General features: G+C 44.3%; 1 protein-coding gene across 1 annotated transcript in view; it reads right to left on the bottom strand.

Moving 5' to 3' along the window:
• Positions 1-26,929, bottom strand: part of TRABD2B (TraB domain containing 2B) — a 363,603-nt gene that overhangs the window by 194,981 nt on the left and 141,693 nt on the right. Inside the window, exon 3 of the mRNA XM_088479349.1 lies at positions 12,174-12,320. Within this exon, the coding sequence (XP_088335475.1) occupies positions 12,174-12,320 (147 nt within the window). The remainder of the gene's footprint in view (positions 1-12,173; positions 12,321-26,929) is intronic.

Genomic DNA, 26,929 nt, shown 5'->3' with positions numbered 1-26,929 from the left:
GACGTCCCCCCCCCCCCAAAAGACTAACCAGCCCCGGACTTCAAAGCCAGTCCTGGTTCTTACAATTACATGGAAAAAAATGTGTAGGGTTCCACTGTAATTTAAGAACCAGCACCAGGCAGCAGGGACAGAGCTGGTTTTAAATATAGGGAGGAAAAAAATGGTGTGAGGTTCTCCCTATATTTAAAACCAGCACTGGACCCTTTCTAGCAGGGGGGGGGCTGATGCCACAGCCAGGGGAGCCCTTTCACTGGGCCCCCCAGCCACAGCATCAGCCCTGACCGCTAGTCAGCCCAGGTCAGGGATCCCTGGGGAGTTGGGAACCCCTCCAATAAAGGGATGCAATTAGGAAGCCGGCTGACGTATGCCCGACATTCGGCTTCCCGACTGCATTATCCCGGCGAGGGTTAAATGACAGACGTCTAAATCTAGACGCCTGTCAATTTACCGACGCCGGGAGACCGGCGCCCGGCATCCCGATCGAAGGGATGCCGGCCGCCGCTAACGAGTTAGGTTTAGGGCTCCCGGGGGGGACCTAGGGTTAGGCACCCTCCCGGGAGGGTTAGGGTTAGGCTAGGGAGGGTTAGGCACCCCCGGGGGGAGGTTAGGGTTAGGCAACCCCCGGGGGACTTAGGTTTAGGCAGCGGGGAAGGGGTGGGTTAGGCACTTAGAGGGGGGATTAGGGTTAGGCACAGTGGGGGAGGTTAGGGTTAGGCACCCCTAAGGAGGGTTAGGGTTAAGGGGGTTAGGTTAGTAGATACTTACCTTAGGACGATCAGGATTTCCAGCGCTGTCGGGCTTCCGCTGCCGGGCTCTGCTGTTTTGTCAGGCTGCCGCTGCCGGGATTCGAACACCCGGCCATGCAGCCGCCGGGATATCATACCGATTCCCCAATAAAGGGGTCCCCCTCTCCAGGGCACCCCTGGCCTAGGCTGATAGCCCGGGGGTATCCCCGCCACCCCTGGGCGATGAGTGGTGGGTTGATCGTGTTAGTGTGTAGTGTAAAATAAATAAATAACATTTTACTTTCACGGTGTATGTTGTGTTTATTTACGTATTGCTTTGGTTGTGGAACTACAAGTGCCAGTGAGCCAGTAATGCCTCGTATGCTGGTATTTGTGGTTCTCCAAATACCAGCATGCGGGGGAGGCTTGCTGGTACGTGTAGTTCCACAACTAAAGACAATATTTAACCATTTATTTTACACTACACACTAACACTATCAACCCGCCACCCACCGCCCAAGGGTGGCAGGTATAGCCCCGGGCTATCAGCCCAGGCCAGGGGTGCCCTGGAGAGGAGGATTCCTTTATTGGAGGGGTCCCCAACTCCCCAGGGATCCCTGGCGTGGGCTGACTAGCGGTCACGGCTGATGCTGCAATTAAAACCAGGACTGGCCCTGCAGCCTAGTGCTGGTACCTTATTTACGGCGGAACCCTACTCATTTTGTTCCCCGTAATTGTAGGTACCAGGACAGGCTGGAAAGTCCGGGCTTGGTTAAGCTTTGGGGAGGGGGGAACCCTATGTAATTTTTTTATATTATTTAACCTGTTTTTTACAGGTCTTCTTAACACACAAGCAGCTTACACATATCTCACTGATACAGTATGTGCAAGCTGCTCGCTTGGGTGAGTTTGGAAGAGAGAAAACACTGCAATCTCGGGTGAGTAATCTCATCTAAACTCTCCTTAAACTCTCCTCTAAACTCGCAATTTGGAGGAGAAAACTATTTGCTTCACCATCGAAAAACTCACTTTCACCTAAACTCAGGACCTCATTCAGAGTCGGTCGTTGCGGCCGCACGGTCGTACGCTGCCGGTGTTCGCTGAACTGCGCATGCGGAAAGTTCGTGCGCAAACTAGCTGTTACGATCAGAAATTTCTCTCTCCTTGAACACAGCCAGGTCGTTAGTTTGAGTGACAGAATTAACCGTTTGTGGGTGGTAACAGGGGAAGGTGCTTGAAAACGGGGGAGTGGAGAAACCCGAATGCAGGCGTGCCTAATTATGCGAACGGCGTTTAATGGGAGTGCATAATTAACAAAGTAGTGTCGTGGCACACGTGACATGGGAGGTTTGTACACTGACTTCATCGTAGTGCTTAAGAGAGGGTATGGTCAACCTTAAGCTCTACGACCAGCTCCGATGGGTCCCGATGGTCGCGATTAATCCTTATATCCCAGGAGATGACGTATGTTGTGATCGAGAAGGGGGCATAATTTAGTATTACGACCGCTTCTTACCCTCGGTCGTTCAGCTAACGATCTCATCTTAGAACCGCAACTTGTGATCGCTTCATTTGCATATCCGGCCCCTTTCCCCTACGACCGTGCGGCCGCAACGACCGACTCTGAATGAGGTCCTCACTTCTTAGTAAATTTGCAAGTTGTTAAAGGGAAAACTCACCCGAGTTTTGGTGAAGCAAAGTGAGTTTAAAAACTAAAAAACTCGACCAAACTTGATTCTTAGTAAATTTACCCCCATGAGTGATATCGTCTAGTGTGTACCCGGCAGTGGTGTGCTCAATGTCGTTAATGGCACTGAGCACACACACTGAACGATATGCCGGGTATCCTCCCTCATCCCCGAACATGCAACAACCTGGCAATATCATCAGATTGGCCTGCATGTTCGAGCAATGAACGACAATGACCAATGACCCGTGGGAGCGCGTATTCTTGGTCATTCGTCGTTATCATCGTTTTAGCCTATGGCCGATATAGGGAACGACTGAATGATAATGATACCGTTATCATTCAGTCGTTCAAAATATCGGCAAGTATGTAGGCACCTTTAGTGTTCTCGACACTAAACTGAGATAGAAAACTTTATGTGCTCCAAAATATTTATCTTTTAAACTACCTGGTTAATCCACACCATGGTTAATACGACCTTGGATAATTGGGGTTCTACTGTATGTATATATAGATATACCCTGTTTGAATTCCAATCATCCTTTTTAATAATGCTACTACCCTGACGAGTGTGATATATTTTGTTGATGTTCACAATGTCGACACTGAAAATGTCCACATGTTCATAACGTCGCCATTGAGCATTGATCATTCAGCATGCTAACACTGATGTGATGTTGACATTGTGAAAATGTTGACAATAAAAGTAAATTTCTATCCCTAACCCTAAAGATAACCCTAATGGAAAAGTCGACAGTATGACAATGTTGACATCTCCAGTGTCTACATTCTGTCAATATTCTACACTTTACAGATGTCGCCATTAATGATGTCGACATGTTAGCCATGTCGACATGAATGTCGGCATATCAGTTTGCTTCTCACATGCTGGCCTCAATGAGGCCGCATCTAGCGGGTTCTAGCAAGCAGCACATCCTTGGGCGGATCTCGAATGTTTCTTTCCATCTGAGAAATGTGCCTTTCTGGTTGTCGACTGTTCATAAGTACAGAAGAGAACCATCCAGTTGTAGTGTCGTGGGCGTGTCGCCAGAGTTACCCCCTATTCTGTGTGGTATGTATGCCAAGGGGATGCCTATTTCCCCGTAAGTCTTGGGCTAAGTGTAAGTCATGGGCTAGGTGTACGTCTTGGGCTAGCTGTAAGTCTTGGGCTAGGTGTAAGTCTTGGGCTAGATGTACGTCTTGGGCTAGCTGTAGGTCTGGGGCTAGGTGTAAGTCTTGGGCTAGCTGTAGGTCTTGGGCTAGGTGTAAGTCTTGGGGCAGGTGTAAATGCAGATGATAATGTTCCCATACGGAAAAAAGTGGGCGCAGTTCGAAGCTTGCGCATTAAGGCGTGCGTATAGCGGCACCAGCATAAACCTCTTAACGTGTTTTGTGTAATTAGGTCCTAATAATCTTAAACTTAACTAAAATAAGGACACTGAGGACCTGCTTCAGCAGTGAATGCAAGTGCACTGCTGATTGTAGGTTCTCGATTATCGGGAATCTGCGTGTGCGCAGGTTCCATTCTGCGAGTGTGCAACATGGGTCCTGCGTAGTCGTACGCAGACCCTTCAATGTCTCTTCCTAATTGACAGGCAGAGGCATTTAAGGGGCGGGGTCAGCCAGCGTTCCTGGAAACGGGAGAGTGTCCGCCCCATTTTCCGGGAGTGGCCAACCCAGGATCTGCGTTGATCAACGTAGTGTCCTGGTCTCCCAAGCCGACCAATCTGAGTAAGCTGAGGGTTACTCAGCTGGCCGGAGGCCTGGCATCATCCACCATCGCGACCATTAAGCACCGATGGTCTCGATGGTGATCCCAGCCTGCGACCTCCATGCTGGGAGCGCAAATTCCGCAGGGGGTGTCATACACCTCCTGCTGCATTTGCATAATAGCAAGGATTGCAATTGCAAAGCTGCCTGCGTGCATGCATCATATATCTATAGCCTGCTTGCAACTTTGCAATTGCGATCCTTGCTGGATCAGGTCCAGAGACAGTAACCCCACCCACCTACCTTGCTAAAAATAAAAAAAACAACCTCACTTTTGACGTCATTATCGCAGGTTTGACTTTTACACCGTATTCAATTTCAAAGACTTATCGCAGTTTTGAAAAGTCTTTGATAAAAAACGGGGATGACTTTTCACCATTGAATAGGTGTCGAAAAAAAGTGCAGAGTTGGGGTTTAGGGGTGCAGGCTTAAAAAAAATAGCCTGCACCCCTGGGACTGACATTTAAAAAAGAACTGTGTCAAAAAAAGTTTTTTAAAAAAATAGGGACACCCCAAAAAATTAATTTAAAAATTGGGGTGAAAAAAAAAAAAGGGAAAAAATTGTTTAAGAATAGGGAAATAGGTTCAGGGCTATTCTGCAAGTATGCGGCAGATGTTTTCTAGAATAGAATTATAGCGGCAGGTGCACAAATTTAGGGACATAAAAATATGCTAGTACCCATTTTCATGTACCCCAAATTTGATGGGACCACTTAAAAAAAGGAAAAAAAAAACCTAAGTGCTCTTCTGCATCACTTCTTCAATGTCGGGAAAAAAAAAGCTGCTGCGGCTATTTAAATCCCCGACTTTCAATTAAAGGCTAAAACATGGGTGCCCATAGTGATCCCCCATGTTTTTACAACTTTAGGGGGGTCTTACAATTTTTTTAATGAAAAATTCGTAACTTTACGCAAATCCAACTTCGGAGTTTCCCGTTTTCGTTAATTTTATATTGAATGCGGGGATAAGCGGGAGCGCGCCCGATACTTTAACGCAGGTAAAAACTCCGATATGAAACGTTAACTTCGACAGTGAAGTTAACGTTTCATATTGAATACCCCTCATAGTCTTGTGGTTTAAGCCACGGCAGGCATAGGGCCGTATTCAATTAGGTAGCGAAAAGCCGTTCTCGGCAATACTTTTTCGCCAATTCAACTTTTCCACATATTCAATTTGTCTGAATTTTCGCCGGAGTGAAAAGTCAATGCATCAGACCCGGCGAAAAAGTATCATCTATGAATAGGTGGTGAGAAAGAGTGCAGAATTGGGGTTTTGGGGTGCAGACTTCCCAAAACCAACGTGCATTCCTTGGACAGTTCCTTAAAGGTAATCTGTGTCAAAAATGTTTTAAAAAGTACCTTAGGAGACCCCAAAAAAGTACTTTCGTTTTGGGGGCGAAAAAAAAACAAAGTTGGGGGACAAACTTTAAAACTAGCGAAATAGACTCAGGGGGGTCCCCAAGTATGCCCCAGCTGTTTTTTTGATTGGAAGTAGTTGCGGCAGGTGGATTTTTCACGTTTTTTAAAACTTCATATTAGCAACTTTAAAATATGCTAGCACCCATTTTCATGTACCCCATATTTGATGGGTCTACTTATTTTGCCAAAAAAACCTCCTAAATGCTATTCTTCACCACCTTCTTAAAAACGCTATACAGCACCTATTGAGACCGTTTAAAGACCCCACATACCTTTAGCAGGGCTATTTGGGGGTACTCATAGTAAATCAAAATGTCAGAGCATCTTTTGGGGGGATGTCAGGCTGATTTCCCCAAACAGGGCTTTTTGCCGATTTTGTTTTCGCCGGGTCCCGTTTTTGCCGATTTGGAATTGAATACAGGGATAAGCGGGGACGTGCGCGATAACTTTTCGACGGCAAAACCTCAGATGACAGCGAAAAAGTCAGGCTGTGGACTTTTCGCTCAAAATTGAATACGGGCCATAGGGCCTGATTCAGAGCCGCTCGTAAGCGGCCGCTCGTTCGCTCTGAGCGATGTTTCCCCAACTGCGCATGCATACGGATCGTTATATGCATGCGCGAACCAGTCAGTGCGGTCGAAATTCATGTGCTCGCAAAATAGCGAATGCCTGATAATTTGAGTGACAGAAAGAGGCGTATGTGGGTGGTAACAGGGGAAGGTGCTTGAAAACGGGGAGTGGAGATCCGAACGTAGGCGTGCTTAAAGGTCAAAACGGGCGTTTTATGGGTGTGCATAATTAAAACAGCACCGTCATTGACCACGTCACTGGGTTATATTTTATAGTCAGAACTGCTCACAAAATTGTGGTAGGAAAAACCAACCCCAAGAATATCGAGCAGTTCATACCCTGGTCGATGTACTCGATTAATCTAATAAATAGCGGACATGACGTACGATGCGAGCGGCCAGGGGGCGTATTTTTTCAAAAAACGACCGCAAGTTTGGTTCGCTCGTTCAGACCTAGAGGCGTGAACAGACCGCAAAGAGCGAACGGTTGATTTGAATAGCCACCCCTATTTTCTGGACGAGCGAGCACTAATTGCGTCTGGCTCTGAATAAGGCCCATAGTCTGCTTTCTGTCCTTCATCCTTTTGCAATCCATCCACATTTGCATGTGCATGCAACTTAGTATCAGGCCATATATATCATGTACTAGCTGTGAATGACTAGCAATTCACTTTGTATTCCTGCAGCTATTTACAGTCTGTTCAGTGTTGGCCTTAAGTTTTCCTGCACCAAAGACAGCCGCCTTTCCTGCTTACAGTATCCCTTCCCCAGCCCCCGGATTTATTGCGCTACTGCAGTAAATAGAAGAATTTACATGACGACAAGATAATCTGCAAATACTCCTCTTATTTTTCCGGCTATCATTTATCTTTAATAAATGGACTAATGCGCCATGAAAAGGGTCCTCTCAGTCTTATTACTGTATGTCTCCTTATCACCATAGGTACCATCTGATTCTCATTTGTGCTTCATTTAGTGGGGATCATGCTATTGTTTCACCCAACCCGGAACATCTGCTTCTCAGATTCCCGGATTCTGCTTTCACTTTACGTTCTCATACGAGCCGGATAGGTGCTTAGACACACTGTGGAATTTTTATTAACGGAGATTACAACATATCTGCTGTGACATTTACCAATCCTTAAAGTATATTTCATTTATATTACTCATGAAGTTTATGTTTTATGACAATCCTTTTTGTGATGATACACATTGAGTTTGCTCAGTCAAAGCTATGACTCTTGAACCGTATGAATGTATGTATATATATATATATATAAAACAAAAAAAAAACATAATGCTCTGAAGATCAGGGAAATTATTTTTATTTTTCAAACTTTCATTTGGACATGAATTAATAAACTGAGACCCCTGTTAACCTCCTTATTCTTATCTGCTTTCAAGATGGTACTTGTCTACTCTTCTGGAGTGCCCGGAAGACTCCCATGTTTTCTGCTGGGTGGGCAAAGACTGTGTTCCCCCCCCCATGAACTTCTACACAAAAGCGAATGGGGATGAATGAAATGAAAATGGGGATGAAGCGATAATAGCTTTATTTGAACCCACCAACTGTTGTTGTGTCTGTTTACCAAATATGAAGTTATCTTCATGTTTGTTCTGCGTACATTTTCTTCTTGCAAACGCTTTTTTTTTCCTTTCTTAGATGTCTCACCCATTTTGCTATCACAATTTGCAGTATGCATAAGCAGACACAGGAGACCGGGAATCTGCACTTCCCATTGACTGTTCTTGTAAGTTGTACGACAATGGAACAGAGAGAGCGAATGACTGCGGCTGCTATAAAACATTAGCAGCAGTCTCATTGTCGCCAGATCATAGCACATACCAGATATTACAGCACATACCATAACCATACTTGCCGACAATCAGCTCCCTCCTTCCGGGAGGGAACTGATTGTCAGCTGACAGCGAGGGGCGTGTCCGGACATTTTTGTCACGTTGGGGGCGGGGCCACACGATCGCATCATTGTGGCTCCGTTTTCACAATGCCGTTATTTTCGGCATTGTGAAGCAGGGGGTGGGGCCACGATGACGCGATTCAGCGCGAATCGCGTCACAGCACCCCCCTCCCCCACTGCGGGGGTTTCTAGTTTATTCTTGGGGGGCAGGTCGGGAGGGTTGGCGGCTTCCGGGAGGCTTGCCTGCCTTTCCCGGGGGGCCGGGAGCCGCACCCGAAAATCGGGAGGCTCCCGGCCAAATCGGGAGGGTAGGCAAGCCTGACCATAACCAGTGAGGCAGTGACTATATATTTAAAAATACTCCCAATCAAATTAAATTAGGCTGTCAACAAAAACTGAATAAAAACTAGATGAATGACTATGAAAAATGTTATTTAAGATGAACAATTGAATTTACCTATCTTTCTAACAGCTTTTGTACTTATTGGTATTTGATAATAATATTTATTTAATAACATAAAAATTAATTTTTGTACTAAAATAAACAATGAAACTGGGGTTGGCCAACACCAGAAACACTGACGAAAATTACCGCAAGATTGGGAGCCTTTGTATATCTACAGTCATTGTTACAACTGTCATAAAACGAGATACCAAACGCAAAAAATGGACTCCAGGCCCTACAATAGTCCTTGGCCTTTTGCCCCCAACCCCATGAAAATTTTCGTTCCTACGCCCCTGAGCACGGAATGTGCCACTTACATACACAATATAAAAGATTGGACGAATAGAGCAGAGCAGATGCTAATGTCACTTTGTCATTCTAGCAAGTAAACTGTCCCTTTCCAGCAAAGGGACAGATTTATCATAGGATGAAAAGCCTCTTTTCTCTGGCCATAGGGATTTTTCATTTGCTCTGTACATGCCATTTGCAGTTTTAAGCGCCACGAAAAACCCTCGCTGTACCCACAGGGCTCTTTGATGGCGAAGAAAAGTAATTGTCAAAAACTGTTAGTTTTCACTGTGATCCATTTTAGTATTGCCATTATCACTGGGAGAAGGTGAAATTCATTCAGCAAATCTACCAAGCATTCCCCATAGTCCAAGGTCCTCCTATTGTGCATCCATGGATACTGGTTATGTGCATGCTTTTCCCGTGGTTCCAATATGACCTGGGCAACGTTAGGCTGTGATGGATCATATGCACTGTTTTGAACTCATATAGACAACACTACATAGAGGCCCAGTCTGTTAAGTTTAACATCCCATTATCTAATTAATTCAGTAAATAAAGCTGGGAGACTAATGGGCATGTGTATACTTTTCCCCATGCTTGTGCAATGAATATAATATTAGAGGGAGAAAAAAAGAGCCCCAAAGTCTGTAGCTTATTCATGCTGAAATTTAGACAAACATTTAGGCAATTTTAGACCATATTTGCAACAAAAATGGTGTATGAGGGGCACAAAATAAGTCCCAAACTCGATATACATCTGATGATGTAACTGATCACGTAATACAGCTGGTCTAGGAAGCTGGCTCAGACTGTCACATAGCTGCCTGTTCTCTAGGAACGTCCCGAATTATGGGGAACCCTCGCAGACTGCGGGTTACACTCCTGAAACCAGCTTGCAGTGTGGGCATGGCTCAAAGAATAGGTGGTATAGACTGGCTGATTGCAGCCATGGTCAAATATTGTCCTATTTTCACCTACTATACCTCCATAGTTCTGCCGTAAGGGGAACACTGAGCACCCATTACATAGTAAAGTGATTAGCGGCAGATGCCTCAGACTGGGGCTTATTTAAAAAAGAAATGTTATTTTTTAACTTGCACTAGATCAATCAAAGCAATTTGCTGCAGTTTTGCAATCAGATATCCCAGTGCCTATTGTCACTCACAGAGGTTTATTATGCTTAACAGAGACAGGATTGGCTGTTGCATATTAAGACATATTTAGTATTTACTAATGACACTGTATACTAAATACATGTGTATATATCATAACTAAAGAGGATATAAATGAAATATATAGATATATTCTGGATGGAAGACCCCTTAAGGCTTCCGGATGTTGGGCAATGCTTTGTGAGCTGTCAGTGCCAAACGACTGAAGGATCGTAATACGGGAGAGCGTGTTAGTGCAGTGACTTGTTCTGATCATCGTTAAACTACCAGGCCATATGGCATGTCCTCCTTTGAACATAAATGAAGAATTGTTCTTAAGCTTCCAGTTATGATGAGAGGAATTATTCGTAAAGACTCTGGAAGTCCATATAATTGGGCTTTGTTGCTATACATTCCTTTCAAATCTTTTCAGACAAACTAACAAGCCTCTGGCTCACGCGGGCCAACCGAAGTACGTGGCTGTAATCCCATTATTTTCCTGGGCAAATGAGAGCCACGTGTAGCATGATGGGACGGAGTGAGCTGTGAATGTGCATCATTTTGTGACTAGAGGGGATGTGACCAATGCAGCTAGAATGACACAAGATGAGGTTCAGGGAAAGAATGTTACACACCGAGGAGACCTCCGTGTGGCACTAAGAAAGAGATGCAAGCAGTATTGCCAACCCTTAAATAAATATTTTTACTGACATAATGCAATTCTAAAATGCAACATAAAGTGGAAGCTACAGTATATTAATTACAAAAGGTGTTGGCGATGGAAAATAATGGAATCCCAACTCTGATTTAAAATAGGGATATGCAGGCTCGGATTATTTCGGATTTACCCGCCAAATTCAGATTTTTCCCGCCATAAATCGGATCTCAGAAAGAGGCAAAACGTCATCTTTCATGGACAGACATCATCTTTCATTGACTTTTGTCCAGGAATGATTATGTTTGTCCATGATAGATGACATTTTGCCTCTTTCTGAGACCCGATTTATGGCGGGAAAATTTTGAATTTGGCGGGAAAATCCGAAATAATCCGAGCCTGCATATCCCTAATTTAAAACCTGTAATGTAATGAATGCTGTTTGTAATGTAACAGCATCAAAAATTTTAGTTTTAAATGATCTGCTACACACCTGTATATCACAATTTCATCTCACCACAACAATGCTACAATCCTGTTTTTCATGAGATAGTCCCAACCAGTGCCGGATTAAACCCTGTGGAGGCCCCCACTGCTAATTATCTCTTAATAAACTTTAAATTTTACCAACCAACAATTTTAATAAACCAATTTTATTACATAAAACAAACATTAATAATTATTAATGTTATTAAACAAATTGTTGTTAATAGGTACATGACATGAACACAGTATTTTCTCTAAAGAGTCTTTAATGTCAAGTTCTCAGGATTTTTTAGTTGATTCCATATTTTCTATCTTTTAGAAACAATTTAAGAAAGTTTGATTGTAATTTTCTTTCAAGATCAAATGAATATTATTTTGATCCGTTATTGCAGGGCCCCTATAAGGTGCGGGGCCCATAAGCCGGTGCCTACTCTGCCTATTTGGTAATCCAGCCCTGGTCCCAACTGAAGAATCAATAAATGAGCAATTTGGTGGAATGGACAAAACATGTCAGGGAAAGTGACTGGGCAGGTCTTGGGGAAAGCCTAATGTGGGGCAATATTCAGATAGAACACAGGCAGTATACTATTTTATATGAGATAACTAATGGGGAGATGTATCAAGCATTGAAAAGGGAGAGAAAGTGGAGACGTTGCCCAAGGCAACCAATCAGCTTCTAACTGTCATTTTAAAGACTGTAGGGTCTATGTACTAAGCCTTGGAGAAAGATAAAATGGATGGAGATAAAGTACCAACCAATCAGCTCCTAACTGTCACTATACAGGCTGTATTTTAAAAAAATTACAGTTAGGAGCTGATTGGTTGGTACTTTCTCTATCCATTTTATCTCTCTCGGGAGCTAAATACATAGACCCCTGTGCTAGATAAATGACACTTAGAAGCTGACTGGTGCTAGATAAATGACAGTTAGAGCTGATTGGTGCTAGATAAATGACAGTTAGAAGCTGATTGGTGCTAGATAAATGACAGTTAGAAGCTGATTGGGTGCTTTGGGTAACTTTGTATTGGATGTTCCACACCCGTCCTTAACACAAACCTGGGAAGAATCGTGGTTGAAGATCACAGCATTGAGGTCTCCGCAGTTGTAATGTTTTATGAGGTCCTCCGTTGTGTAAGGGGCTTGGAAGCTTCCTGCCCGCAGACTTTCATGCTGCAGCAATGTCTGGTTTAAAGCAAATAAAACCTGAGAATGAAAAAGATATATATGACAATGTTAGAGCCTCTGATTGCTTACATATATTTGTAACATACAAAGAAGACATTTGTGAAAAAATAGGGTGTTGCCATAGTAACCAACCAGAGAGTTTCTGTCATTTATGTACAGTTTAATGCAAGCAAACATCTGATTGGCTGTGATGGACACCACTGCCCTATTTTCATAAATGTCTCCCATCCAAGCCAAGATCCAATGGATACTGTACAAATATAAATACTGTTTCAATTATCCAGATACGTTTTTTTTGATGAACACAGTTGCTATCATTGAAATTAAATAACTGTATGCTTACTTAATAATATGCTATATAGTAAAGAACAAAGACGTAACGCATAGCAACCAATAATCACATACTGGCTCAAATCAGTCCAATCCAAGTTGTACTAACAAAAGTCTGGTTGCTATGAGCTACAGTACACGTATGAGGCTTACATCATATTATTAAATCAACCACAGTGTAGTACAGCCTCATCTTGCTGCCTTGCAGCACTGCATCAAGGTAAATGTTTGTAAAGGGTTGTTAAACATAGCTGAGCCCTGACATTTGACAGCTAAGTGCTGACATTTGACAGTTCTAGGATTAATAATGTCATGGTAGGAATCGGTGCTGAAGAACATCCAACCAAACTTATGCCTTCCAGGGTGGTTTTTCTTTTAATGGCTAATTATTTTTGTAGGGCTGATTTTAGACAAAAAAAATGTCTGTCTGGACTGCAAAGTTAGGCATCTTTTTCTTTGTGATTACAGTATGTACATCCATATCTGTGAAACATAATATAACCCCCCCAAAAAATAGCTGTATTAATTGCCTTATTATGTGACAAATTCAGAGTAACAAGCAGGGGCTGCTCTTCCACAATTCTAATAGGGGAGCCTCACCAACTGCCAGTGAGTCCCGGTCGGCAATATTTGGCAGCGTATGGGATGGCAGTTGGTGTGGTTCCCCTATTTGAAGTTTGGGCTGTGCTGCAGCTCCAACTCTAAAGCCTCCATGGTAACAAGTCTTTTTGTTTAAAGTCAAGACAGTAGCTTTATGTGACCTATTTTTGCCTGTAAGGATCAATATATGCAAACCAAACGCCAGTGCCAGAGCATGATGGGAAATGTAGTCTAACAGATGTAGGTGACAGTTGGTTAAACATTGGATTATTATAAGTACTATATACAAACATGATTAAAGCAAACCAGTTGATTAGATTTTAATAGCAAAGGACTATTTCACCAGTGACTGAAACTATCCAATGTCCTGCTAGTTATGTATCAATATTTCCTGAGGACCCTTCTCAACACAAACACAATACACATAAATACACTACATCCACTTCATATGAAAGTGCAAATCAAACGCTTGAAGTGTAACTTAAAAGAGTTTTTGCAATTCTTACAGGATGAAGATGAATGTCAGCCCTATAAATCAACCCTGACCCTTATTCATCTGAAACACATTTCATGCCCCTCACAATTCAGGGTGTTACTCTCCGCTCCAGCTTCCCATATCCACGACATTACTTACAATTCCAACTTTGACATGAACAAAACATACCCTGGCTTTGTACTTTGGAAAGTTTAAAAGCTGACACCAATTGACACTCAATAATGATAAATTGTGACTGAAAATCTGCTGTGTATATGGATGTACAGAACAAGTGTATCCCACTGTCACTGGAGCAAACCTTGTGCCAATCTTTGTTTGAAATATTGAGAGCAACACAGAGATAATAATGGTCACAAATATATCTGTAGAAGGGATGTAGTCAGGAAGCCGACGGTCTAAATACCGACCGCCGGCTTCCCGACTGTCTAATCCCGGCAAGGTACTAATGACAGGCGTCGAAATCCCGACGCCTGTCATTAGACCTACACCGGGAGCCTGACGCCCGGCATACCAAACGAAGGTAAGCCGGGCACCGGGCACGGACAGCCGCGCGGGGGGGAGGGTTACGTTTTAGGGCTCCTGGGGAGACTTAGGGTTAGGCACACACACCCCCCGGGAGACTTAGGGTTAGGCTGCGGGGAAGGGGGAGTTAGGTTTAGGCACTTAGAGGGGGGTTAGGGTTAGGCACTTGGGGGGGGGGGGAGGTTAGGATTAGGCACCCCTAAGAAAGGGTTAGGGTTAAGGGGGAAAATAAGGTTAGTTATACTTACCTTATTAGCGATCGGGATCTTTGCCTCTGCCGGGCTTCCGCTGTCAGGATTTGAACCGTGGCCGGCGGCGATACATACTACACCCCTGTAGAATGTATCACTGAGATATCAGAATGAGTGATAGATCGGATACAGATGTAAATCACATCAAAAGAGCTATTTTGTTTTATCCACATGACTGATAAACGAGGACAGTAGTGGTTTAAATAACATATTTTCATATTAGTAAATGGCTATGGAGATGGACCTATTGATTCCAATCAGGAACAGTAACAGAGTAACGCTTCCTTTAGGAAGCTGACTGTTCTGTCAAATGACCTCCCCAACCACAAACGCTACTTAACAGAGTGTCAACTAAGACTGCATTTTACATGCACTACTAATGATGTTTCTCTTGATGACAGAGGGTAACCAGTCTACGGTACGGTATGCACTCATGGAGTTTTTGGGGAAGATTTAATTAGACGCAAGGTACTTCAGCCGATATATTGGGGCTGGAAAAACTTGCTTGGTCCCAAGGAGGTGCAAACAAAACATAACTGAGGTTTTCCTGCCATAATAAGTAGAAATGTTCGCAGTCACACATCGCAAGAGTTTGTCATGGAACCTTGTGGCTAATTGAATCTGCCCCTCGCTAATGATTGGGTGATAACTTGTGCCCTGTAAAACCATGGCAAAAACCTCCACTGTCATTTTTCTTTTCAAATCCACTCAGGGACGTTTTAAGAGTGTAGAGGGCACGCATTCATTCCCCGTCCGGGCACTCCTTCTCTCTCCCCGGTGGCTGGCAGCAGACTGAAGCGTCTGACCGCCGACTGCACCATCAGTAGACTTTGGGCACTAGAGTGTGCCCAGAGTCTACTGCGCATGTGCAGGTCGCCGGGGAAATGGCACTGCCACCATTTTCCCGGCGATTTCCTCACTGCGCACGCACAAAACGCTGGGGAAAAAAAAGCCGCGGTGGGCATTTTCCGGCGTTGTTGTGCAGGGCTGAGACACACGACACGGGACCTAGGAGAGGTAAATATTAGATAATATGGGTGCAGCGTGTGCGGTGTGGCCCCCCCTGGACCCAGGGGCCACACACCCTGCACCCATTATAGATACGCCCCTGAATCCACTGTTGGAGCATAAACAATAATGTAAATGTCATTGTCCCGTATACATACACTTGAGACGTTATTAGATAACTTTTCAACTCAAATCAACTTGTATTTTAGATTTTGTGACCTTTGCCAGAGAACATACACGGACTGCTAGTTAAAGATCTCTTATATAATATATATTGATATTTTTATCTATGAGCCTGATTCAGAGTTGTACGTTATTACACAGTGCAGCTACCACGCAATCATATACTAATGCCACAGAAGCCGTCTTGTGTAAACAGATGCCTCCTGCCAGCATCTGTAATCCGCAGCTGCGTCCGAGGATGCAGCATCAAATCACTCTGCGGGACCATCAGTCATCGGAGTAACCTTCAGGTTACTCAGCATGGCCGGTGTTCTCACGCAGCTGAAGCCAGTGAGGCTGCTTACAAGGACACAGCCAGCCACTGGCTTCAGCATGCCCAGGAAAAGGGGCCGGCACTCCCTCATATTCTGGGAGGCGGCCTGGCGCCGCCCCCAAACGCCCGCAGCCTGCCAATCAATTGCCAATCAGTTGATCAAAAATTTGTTGTTTTTTTTTAAGAAAAACTAAAATTGCCAAGTTGATCCTTTCTACCCGAATAAGATTGTTCAGTTATCAAAAATATAAATAAAGAGAAATAATTTTATAATCGCTGGGAATAAAGAGCTTTATTTAAATACTAGAAATGGCAACAACTACACAAATAAAACCAAACACTCATCTATGGGCCTGAATCAGCCAGGAACGCAGTCGCGAATTCGCACGCACCTGGCCGATGTTTGCATTCTGTGCATGCGTATGAACACTCCACTGCGATCGGGAAGCGATTGCACGCAGTCTCAGCACACATTGATTGACAGGAAGTTACCGTTTGGAGGTGGTGACGGGGGGTGGTCAGTGAAACGCAGACGCGCCAGTGCTTTTGAACGCCGTTACAGGGGCGTGCATAATTAAGCCCCTGCGACGGACGAAGCAACCAGAGCTGTAGATCAGGCTTGCCTACCCTCCTGATTTGGTCGGCAGCCTCCCGAATATCGGGTGCCGCTCCCGACACCCCCCAACTACAAGAAACCCCCACAGTGGGGGGCCCGATGGCGCGATTTGCGCTGAATCGCGTCATCGTGGCTCCGCCCCCTGCTTCACATTTTCGGCATTGTGAAGAGGGGCGGAGCCACGATGACGCGATCGTGTGGCTCCGCCCCTAAAACTGCGAGGGGCGAGGGAACTGAATGTCAGCATGTATGCTCTAGACGCACACAGGAAGCGGCCCAAATCCTGAGTGAGGTCAGATCAACCACTATTATGCTAATGGTTTTGATGGTTCTCGATGTTACAGATGTTTCGCCGTTGAGCGAGGTATTGCGGATGTGAGTAAAGGGAAGTGGGCGGCGTTATGTAGCGGTGGACGTCTGGTTCTTGTGCTACGGTGTCCTTGCAATTTGGTTCATTAGCATATTTTCCGCAGGTGCCGGGTGCGTGCGTATGCAGAATTGCGTTCCGTGCTGCATTAGGTCCTAAGTTACAACATTTCTAAGTAAACATTAAACTCATTAGACAGATTCTATAGCTCAATTGTTAATACGTAGAGCATCCATTGCAAAAAAAACAAAACAAAAAAACCACAGTCTGTTCGTAATAGATCAAAAATGATGCACTGCGGAACGTTTGGAACTATATTTTGCAAACGCTCTGCATCTTCTTTCATCCTGTGTCTTATTTCCTACTGTGCTGGGTCAAAGACATTTGAAACCGCAGTCGTATTTATTATTACTACTGTGCTGAATGGTGAGGAGTGCTGTCCCACGGGAGACACTGACCCTGGACCCTTCATATCAAACCAGCTCTCAGTTACAATTTCCTTAAAGACTATTCAGCCTCTGACTTCAAAATAAATACACTTATTAAGTCGGAGTGCCCGGAGAAAATGCCACCTAATAAATAAAATGTATGTTATTTACACAAGGAAATGATGGAAAATTATTACTCAGTCTTTGGAAAATAACGTTTGGATTCCTTAGATTTATGACCCTTCCACGCACGTCCTTCTGAAGCCATTTTTTTCCCCCTGAAGTTTCTGTTCTGTTGCCGAATTTGGTTTTGAAAGAAACCTTTTAAGAGAAGGTTTTCAACAAACATGAACTGGTGGCTGGCATAATCCAAGCTACTAACAGATTTTGTCAAATGACCTCTTCAGTTTTCTTTTTGCAGCCATAATTAACATGACCTGCCATTAATCAGGGCACAATAATTGCAATGTGTGCTTGTGTGGGAGGGAGGAGGTCAGACCTCATTAGTGACGCCTTCGGATTTTGATCACCGGGCTTGGATTAAGGGATATGGGGAAAATATACGCAGCTGCTCTAATGGTGCAATAAGTTTGCTTAAACACACTATCGTCGTATCACTCCACACACTCATGCTACACAAACACACCCTATCTTAACACTAAAAATTAACGAGACAGACACAGTGCGTTGCCGGGAAACGGGTCAGCTTTTTATTAAACTATTATTAAACCTATTTAAATATACTATTTATTTTATTTATTTATTTATTACCAGTTATTTATATAGCGCACACATATTCCGCAGCGCTTTTACAGAGAATATTCGGCCATTCACATCAGTCCCTGCCCCAGTGGAGCTTACAATCTATATTCCCTACCACATGCACACACACATACACACAATAGGGGTAATTTTGTTAGGAGCCAATTAACCTACCAGTATATTTTTTGGAGTGTGGGAGGAAACCGGAGAACCCGGAGGAAACCCACGCAAGCACAGGGAGAATATACAAACTCCACACAGTTAGGGCCGTAGTGGGTATCGAACCAACGACCTCAGTGCTGTGAGGCAGTAATGCTACCATTACACCATCTGTGCTGCCCTATTTTTAAATATTCCTAACTAGAAATGTACCTTCTAGAGAAAAAATGGTGGCGGGGATTTGGACGCCTAGCACATAGCAAAATTAACATTCATCACATGTAAGATAAATAACAAAAGACGGGCCTGAACAGCCCTCCACACAATAACTGTCGGTACCAACTGCCCCCTATCCCTACAACTCGCAAGGTCTTAGGATTCCTGAATGACCTTACGGGGACTACAACTTGGGGAGCCATCCATGCAGCCGAGAAGAACCATGCCCACCTAGACCGGTGGTTATCACAGTTCTCCCTAAACGTCCTCACGTCCACCCCAGCCGCACGGCTAACCCTCCAGGACTGACAAATAACCTACAAAACCCCGACTATTAAATCAAAGGCCGCACACAACCAGCCACAACAAGGACCTAAGTCCGCAGCCACCACCATTAGAACCTTAATAAAAAAGAACCTAACAATCTAAACCCCTCAGAACTTGAAGCAAGAAACGAAAATTTCCAAACCACCACTGGAGAGATACACCCCATCGCTGCGAAAGAGGTGCCTATCGTAAAAGGCAATCCCAGGGTGCCTGACCACCGCCCCAACCCTTTCCAAAACAGCCCTGCCCACAACTGAATTTATTCGCCTGCGGGACAATTCTACTGCAGCAGGACGCTCTGCCCCTGTCCAGAACAACCTCATAACAATTTCGGACCAGATAATCCTACAGAAAGGCCATCTCTCGATCAACACAACCAAGTCCCTCCTCATTGTCATGCGCAGATCGAGACATGACCTAGTGGTAAGGTCTTTGCCCCCAAATGTACCAGCAGAAATTGGGGGTACCCGAATCTGGCTACTGCATCCGTCAGAACCACCTCTAAATCTTGACGTTGAGGCAAAAACACAAAATATCCACCGGCTGGCAGAAGCCTAAATTAAGACCAGTGATAAAACAAAAATTCCTCAAGACCCCCACTTAGGCCGAGAAGCTAGTCCACAAGTTGGGATGTGGAGCGGCCCAAAATTAGATGTAACCTAAAGCAAAACACCAAACTTCGACCCACTTGAGTGCCCGAATTCCGACCATGCAACTGTCATGGACCAGCCATCTTGGGCTGATCCATGATGCAACGGGCTGAAATCAGCTAGCGACAAAGCCAGCAACCAGGTGCAACGCCCCAAAAACTCCCAAGACTAGACTGGCCAGAAACCGACCAGCCAAAGAAGGACAGTGACACAAAGAAGCCGCCGCAGGGGCTACCGAAACTTGCCTACGACCCCTCCAGCACCACAAATCAACGTTGAACTGTAAGCAACGCAAAACAATTTGAGCAATGACCCTAATGGCGGGCAAACATGAAGCCTTCTGCTTATTAATAGACTGCACCACCCCCAAATTGTCGCACCAAAATATAAATGCACGATTCTGCAACCTACTCCCCTACAGCTCAAGCGCAAACATAATTGGGAAAAGCTCTAAAAGCAAAAGGTTCCTTGTCAGGCCTTCTACAACCCAGTCAAGGGGCAAAGGTGCAGCGCACCAACTCCCCCCAAGGAAAGCCCAAAAACCTGCAGTTCCTGTGGCATCTGTAAATAGCTGCAGCACCACATTAGATACCGGTGCCGCCGGCCCGATATGCACCCCATTAAAATCAATCAAAAAGGAATCCCAGCACATCCAACGTATCTCCCCTGATAAACGCAGGAAATGATGAGGACTACGCACCTTGGTCGTTAATCTCTCCAATTTTCTGCAAAAGACTCTCCTAACCGGAACCAGGTGAAATTAAATAAACCCAACAGTGACTGGGCTTGCCTCAACGTCAACTTCCCCACTGCCAGGGCCAGAACGATCTCATCACATAGGCGCTGAACCTTATCCTCTGGCAAACAACAAATGCCCCCCACCGTGTCAATTTCAATGTCCAAATACAATAGCTTGGTGGTAGGTCCTTCAGTCTTGTGCGCTGCGATGGGGACCCCGAAAACAAAAAAAGTGCACACGCAGCCACCATCAACTTGGCAAACCTGCCCGAACCCCGTGGAACCAACAGCAAAAAATCGTCCAAATAGTGTGCGATTCCCAACCCCCGAGAACCTGTAGCCAGACACCAATGCAAAAAGCAACTAAACTTTTCGAAATAGGCATATGAAATTGAACAACCCATCGGTAAGCACTTGTCAAATTAGAGCCCATCCTCGAGATGAAAACCCATAAAGCGAAAAACCGACGGGTGAAGAGGTAGCAGCCTGAACGCCGACTCGATGTCCACTTTACATTTCAGGGCTTCTTTACCAAATGAACGAACTGTGTTGAGCGCCTCCACAAAAGACTGATAAACCACCCGATACAGTTCTTCAGGAATGGCATCATTAACCGACTGACCCTTCGCTTGGTGCCATTTTAGGGACTACCCCGACCGGCGATAAAACCAAGCCCGTGATCAGAGGCTCCGGAAAGGGACCAACTATTCTTCCCAACTCTATTTCCCTATAGACCTTCTCCCGCAACACCGCCAGCAGCTCCCGAGCTGAACGCAAATTTCGACCCGAATCGTAATTAACTGTGCCAATTACGGGGAGAGGAAAGCCAACCATAAACCCTTCGCTCAAAAAGACGGCATCAGTGAGAATCGGATAGGCATCCAGCCAGGTCGACATTGCCTCCACGCGCACGGGAGTGGGGGCCCTACTTAGAAGAGGGGTCCGCGGGGCCGCGGCTTGCGTTCACCCCTCGTCCTCCTAAAGGGGACCGGTGTGCAATCCTTAAAGGGGTGAGATACTCCGCACTAAATGCAGCTGTGCCAAAAACGACAACGGGCCCCTAACGAGCATTGTATGTTGTTGAAGGCAAAACATTTGTCCTGCCCGATCTTAGGTCCTACCCCCCTCGCCGTCACGCCAGATACAGCCGCTGGACCACCATAAGCCCGATGCGGAGGAGCTCCCTCGTGTTGTAACCGCTGTGGCTGCGTCACATCCAAGAACACTTAAAAGTCCTTGGTCTCGACATCTATTATGTCCTTGCCGTGATGTTTACGCCTAAACTCCTCATCATAAATAGTGTGCGATTCCTGACTCCCGAGAACGCAAATTTCGGCCATGTGTCCTACCACCGCGGGAGTTGCTAGAAACTCACTGGCTGCCCAACGGTACAGCCCAGGCCGCCCGAACACCCCCAAACCTGAACGCCCCCACACAGCCTTGGACCGCACTGCAGCCACAGTCCCCCGCGTTCCCACTATCCGTGCCCCCAGAAGGCTGGTCGGTGCGCCTTTCTTCGGGCAGCCCCTACACCCCGCAATGCAGGCCTACGCACGATGCACCCCCACAGTCACAGCTACAAGGACGGCAGAGCCGGAGAGACCTCTAATAGCAGTCCGGTCACTGGCCCTGACGCGTCCCTTGCCTCGCCCCCTATATATGGTGCGCGACACCCCGCCGCCGCTCGCCGCATCCCAGGCCACGGCCCAGCCATGACTAACAGCCCTAACGTGAGTCGCTTCACCGCCCTCTGCCACATTCATCAGATAGAGGGCAGGGATGGCGATGGAACACCAGGGACGATCCATTAAGCAACAAGGAGACAAGAGACAACGGGTAATCAAGAAAATAAAAGAAACAGGAGGGGGGGCATATAGGTATGAGGAGAAAGAAGAAAAAATGGAGAAAGATATAGTTAGAAATGTAAAGAAAAAGTGAGGAAAATATAAACAGAACAGCGAAAGAATGCAAAATATAATAACACACTGTAATGACAATAATACAGATTATCACAGCACAATAATTTGACAGTACTTCACCAACAAATTCCAGAAGAAAGAGAGAGAACCAAGACCTAACTTACCCATAAAACCTGAGCCAACTCCACAAATGGGCGCAAATGCAGCATTGGACGTAAGAGTAAATATGTCAGTTTTCCAAATGTATATGTATTCATTTTGTAAGTATTACTCATTCAATAAAACCTGTCACATTTATTAGAACACTCAAATTTAATTCCATGATATCAACAATCCAGGCTGAAGAATTATGTAGATATGTGTCCATAATGCGTGAGTGCCGTGTGACTCGGTAGCGCAGAGCGTCTTTTCATAATTTTTTTTTCTCTTCAAATGCATCTTATTCGCACAGCGATGTGAATAGGACTCACAAGCAGCTTCTGCTGAGTAAAATGATATGCGGCATACCTATATTCTGTGTGCAACTGCGGGTGCATCTGCATGCGTAATGCTACGTTACAGTGACAGCGGCTGTGACACTGTAACATAACATATAGCATTCAAATACACCCGTAGTCGCATACAGAATAAACTGCTCATGCGTTCTATTCAAATCGCTGTATGCATAAGACGCATTTGAAGGGGAAAAAGTAGCACAAAATGACGCTCGGCACTACAGAGTCACGCCACGGCATGGAGTGAGTAGAAAGGCTGTTTAACGCGCAAGGAGATGTATGTTGGAGAACTCAGATTGATTAACCATACATTAGTCTACCCAACTTTAAGACAAATTGCCTTGTACTAACAATGGAAAATAATACAAACTATTTCTTAAGCTACACAGCGTTCCTCCAGTTTGGATGCACTGTCCTCATGTCTTTCCTAATGAGGTTAGACAGTCTGTTCTTAATAAGGCCAAACAGTTTAGAATAACATGCTATTAATAAGTCATACTGCTCTAAGTCCTATTTTAATGAATGCCTTGGCTGCGGCACAAATACAAATTAAATATTTAGTTTAGTAGTTTGTTTTATGCGGCTAAAAAGAGACAGTGGGATATGTTTCTTATATAAAAATGCGGATGTTTTTATTTTCACATTCCAGTATGAAATACCCCTGTGAGCGGGCAGTTTGGTGTGTTTTTCGCCCTCCTTGATCAGGTCACATGACATTATAATTAGTCTTCACATCTTTAGTGCTTATATACCCAACATCCTAAATATGAAGCCACACAACTTATCTGCCCTGCAAAGGCCACACCTTCATCCAACAAAACCATACATCAGAATATGAAACTCCGGCTCCACACCCCTTGACTACTCAACCAGCAATGGAAATTAGGACAACAGAGGGTAAGCCAGCAGATCTCCCCATATTCAAGGAGAACAGGTATAACAGGGATATAAAAAGGACAACACACACCGCTGTGCAGGTACCCACCCTCTTTCCATTCACTTGACTTCTATCAGGTCGCTTCTTTCATTTCGTAGACATTAGGTTGAGTGTCAGAACTAGTGAGTGTCGGACCCTGGTGCAACAACATGCTTTGCCCCCCCCCCTCCTCCTCCTCCAGCCTTACAGCATCCTGCCTCTTTGTTACGGTCTGCGGCACGGCGGCGATGTACTATACTGAGTCAATGCACCGCTTGCACCACCGCTAGTCTTGCTCCTGATTAGATTTCATAAGGTTTTTTGCTGCCCATATTAATAATACATGAAAATATAGGATGAACGTTTTATTTTTATTCATATCACCCATTCCCCCGAATTCACATTTCATTACAATAAAACTTGATAGGCGGCTTTCACAACTGTAAACTCATATGCTGGGTACACACTTGGCGATATATATTTCTATCGATGAGCGATATATAGTGAGTGCATCAGCGGGTGTAGAGTACACCCGAAATGTCTGTGAACGATGTCATTCACAGACATATCAGGTCGGTCCTGCAGCACAGCCCATGCCGGTATAAGAAGGTGGTTCAATAAATAAGGTACATTTATTGAACTTGTACATATACGTAAATTCATTCAACTTGTACATATACTTATAATCAAAAGAATGGCTTCAGTACAGATTATTTATACACAGCCCCCATACTTGTCTAAGCATTTGTTCTAATGGTACACCAAGGCATCTTTCCCAGCATAGTGTATAAATCAGTGTTAAGCGCCTGAAGCCAGGACATGACGGCTTGCTGAACTTCACCGTCGGTTTGCGAGTCGTCTTCCACTCAGGTGCTTCTTCAATGGTCCAAAGAGATGGAATTCACTCGGTGCCAGGTCAGGGCTGTAGGGTGGACAATCCAGTTCCTCACAATGCTAGCGCCGTAACTACTCATGCGTGTGGCTGACTGAGTGTGGCCAGGCGGTATCATTCGACTAATTGCCCTCCGCAACCGGCTCAATGTGTCACAATAGCGGACAGCATTCACTGTATCATCCTTGGTGAGGAAATAAACAAGAAGCACGCCTTTGTGGTTCTAAAACATGGTTGCGTTTCATCGCCCTTAACAATACACTGCAGGGACTGCTCTCCCTCCTCATGGTACCACAACAAGTGCACGAGAGACATTCCTATCCTATTGGTTTTGTGAACTTCTGTGAGTTGCTACGTTACCCGGTATGAACTTTTTCCTGTACCCCAGTTGCTTAGGAATGATGTTGTGCCGTTCAGTTTGTCAGCAATAAGACTAACTGAAATGCGTCTGTCGTCCTGAATCAGACCTTCAATGCGGCAATTGTCATCTGTGGTGGACGTGTTTGCCCAAACTTGGTCCTCAATGCAACCTTACTGGTAATGTGTACTGAAACATAATGTGCAAGGCTTTAATATTGACTCTTGGTTAATTTAAACTTATTTGTTTCAATGTTGTTTTTCACCAGTAAGGAAACAAAGAAATTAAGTATTATATATATATATATATATATATATATATATATATATATATAAACAGACAAATGCCCTCACTGTGCGCTAATATATAAAGTAAAAATCTAAGGTATACCAGAAAATACACTAGATGGCTGCACCTTTCACTAGTTATCTCTGTTAGACAGACATACAGTAGATAGTAACACAACAAAAGAAGAAACAGGGCGCTCACAATACATACTTAATATAAAATATTTTAAAAAAATTATAACCTTTGAAAAGCCATTCTTAATTAAAGGAGATCAATAAGAACTTATTTTTAAGAATCCTCTTGAAAAAGAATCTACCTTCTGTATCTCTATCTGGGACTGTTCGATTGAGCACCAAGACTGCTTTTGATGTTTATCTATATTAATTGTATTGTACCAAATTTTTATAATTTTTAATAAATATTTTATATTAAGTATGTATTTGTGAGCGCCCTTTTTCTTCTTTTGTTGTATATATATACAACACACAGTCAGGTGCATAAATATTGGGACATTGACAGAATTTTCATATTTTGGCCTCTATTCACAACCACAATGGCTTTGAAATGAAACAAACAAGATGTGCTTTAACTGCAGACTTTCAGATTTAATTTGAGGGTAATTACATCCAAATCAGGTGAAAGGTGTAGGAATTACAACGGTTTCTATATGTGCCTTCCACTTTTTAAGGGGCCAAAAGTAATGGGACAAACTAAACAATCCTAAATCTAACTTTCACTTTTTAATACTTTGTTGCAAATCCTTTGCAGGCAATTGCAGCTTGAAGTCTGGAACGCATAGACATCACCAGACGCTGGGTTTCATCCCTGGTGATGCTCTGCCAGGCCTCTACTACAAATGTCTTCAGTTCCTGCTTGTTCTTGGGGCATTTTCCTTTCAGTTTTGTCTTCATCAAGTGAAATGCATGCTCAATCAGATTCAGGTCAGGGGATTGACTTGGTCATTGCATAACATTCCACTTTTTAGCCTTAAAAAACTCTTTGGTTGCTTTTGCAGTATGCTTCGGGTCATTGTCCATCTGCACTGTGAAGTGCAATGAGTTCTGAAGCATTTGACTGAATATGAGCATATAATATTGCCCGAAACACTTCAGAATTCATCCTGCTGCTTTTGTCAGCAGTCACATCATCAATAAATACAAGGAAACCAGTTCAATTGGTAGCCATACATGCCCACGCCATGACACTACCACCACCATGCTTCACTGATGAGGTGGTATGTTTTGGATCATGAGCAGTTCCTTTCCTTCTCCATACTCTTCTCTTCCCATCACTCTGGTACAAGTTGATCTTTGTCTCATCTGTCCATAGGATGTTGTTCCAGAACTGTAATGGCTTTTTTAGATGTTGTTTGGCAAACTCTAATCTGATCTTCCTGTTTTTGAGGCTCACCAATGGTTTACATCTTGTGGTGAACCCTCTATATTCACTCTTGTGAAGTCTTCTCTTGATTGTTGACTTTGACACATATACACCTACCTCCTGGAGAGTGTTCTTGATTTGGCCAACTGTTGTGAAGGGGTTTTTCTTCACCAGGGAAATCTTTCTTCTGTCATCCACCACAGTTGTTTTCCGTGGTCTTCCGGGTCTTTTGGTGTTGCTGAGCTCTCCGATGTGTTCTTTCTTTTTAAGAATGTTACAAACAGTTGATTTGGCCACACCTAATGTTTTTGCTATCTCTCTGATGGATTTGTTTTGATTTTTCAGCCTAATGATGGCTTGCTTCACTGATAGTGACAGCTCTTTGGATCTCATATTGAGAGTCGACAGCAACTG

Source organism: Taudactylus pleione, unplaced genomic scaffold (genome assembly GCF_031769625.1).
Source record: "Taudactylus pleione unplaced genomic scaffold, aTauple2 ptg000230l, whole genome shotgun sequence".
NCBI lineage: Eukaryota > Metazoa > Chordata > Amphibia > Anura > Myobatrachidae > Taudactylus > Taudactylus pleione.
The sequence above is the reverse complement of the archived record's forward strand: the minus strand, read 5'-3'. Positions and strand labels throughout refer to the sequence as shown.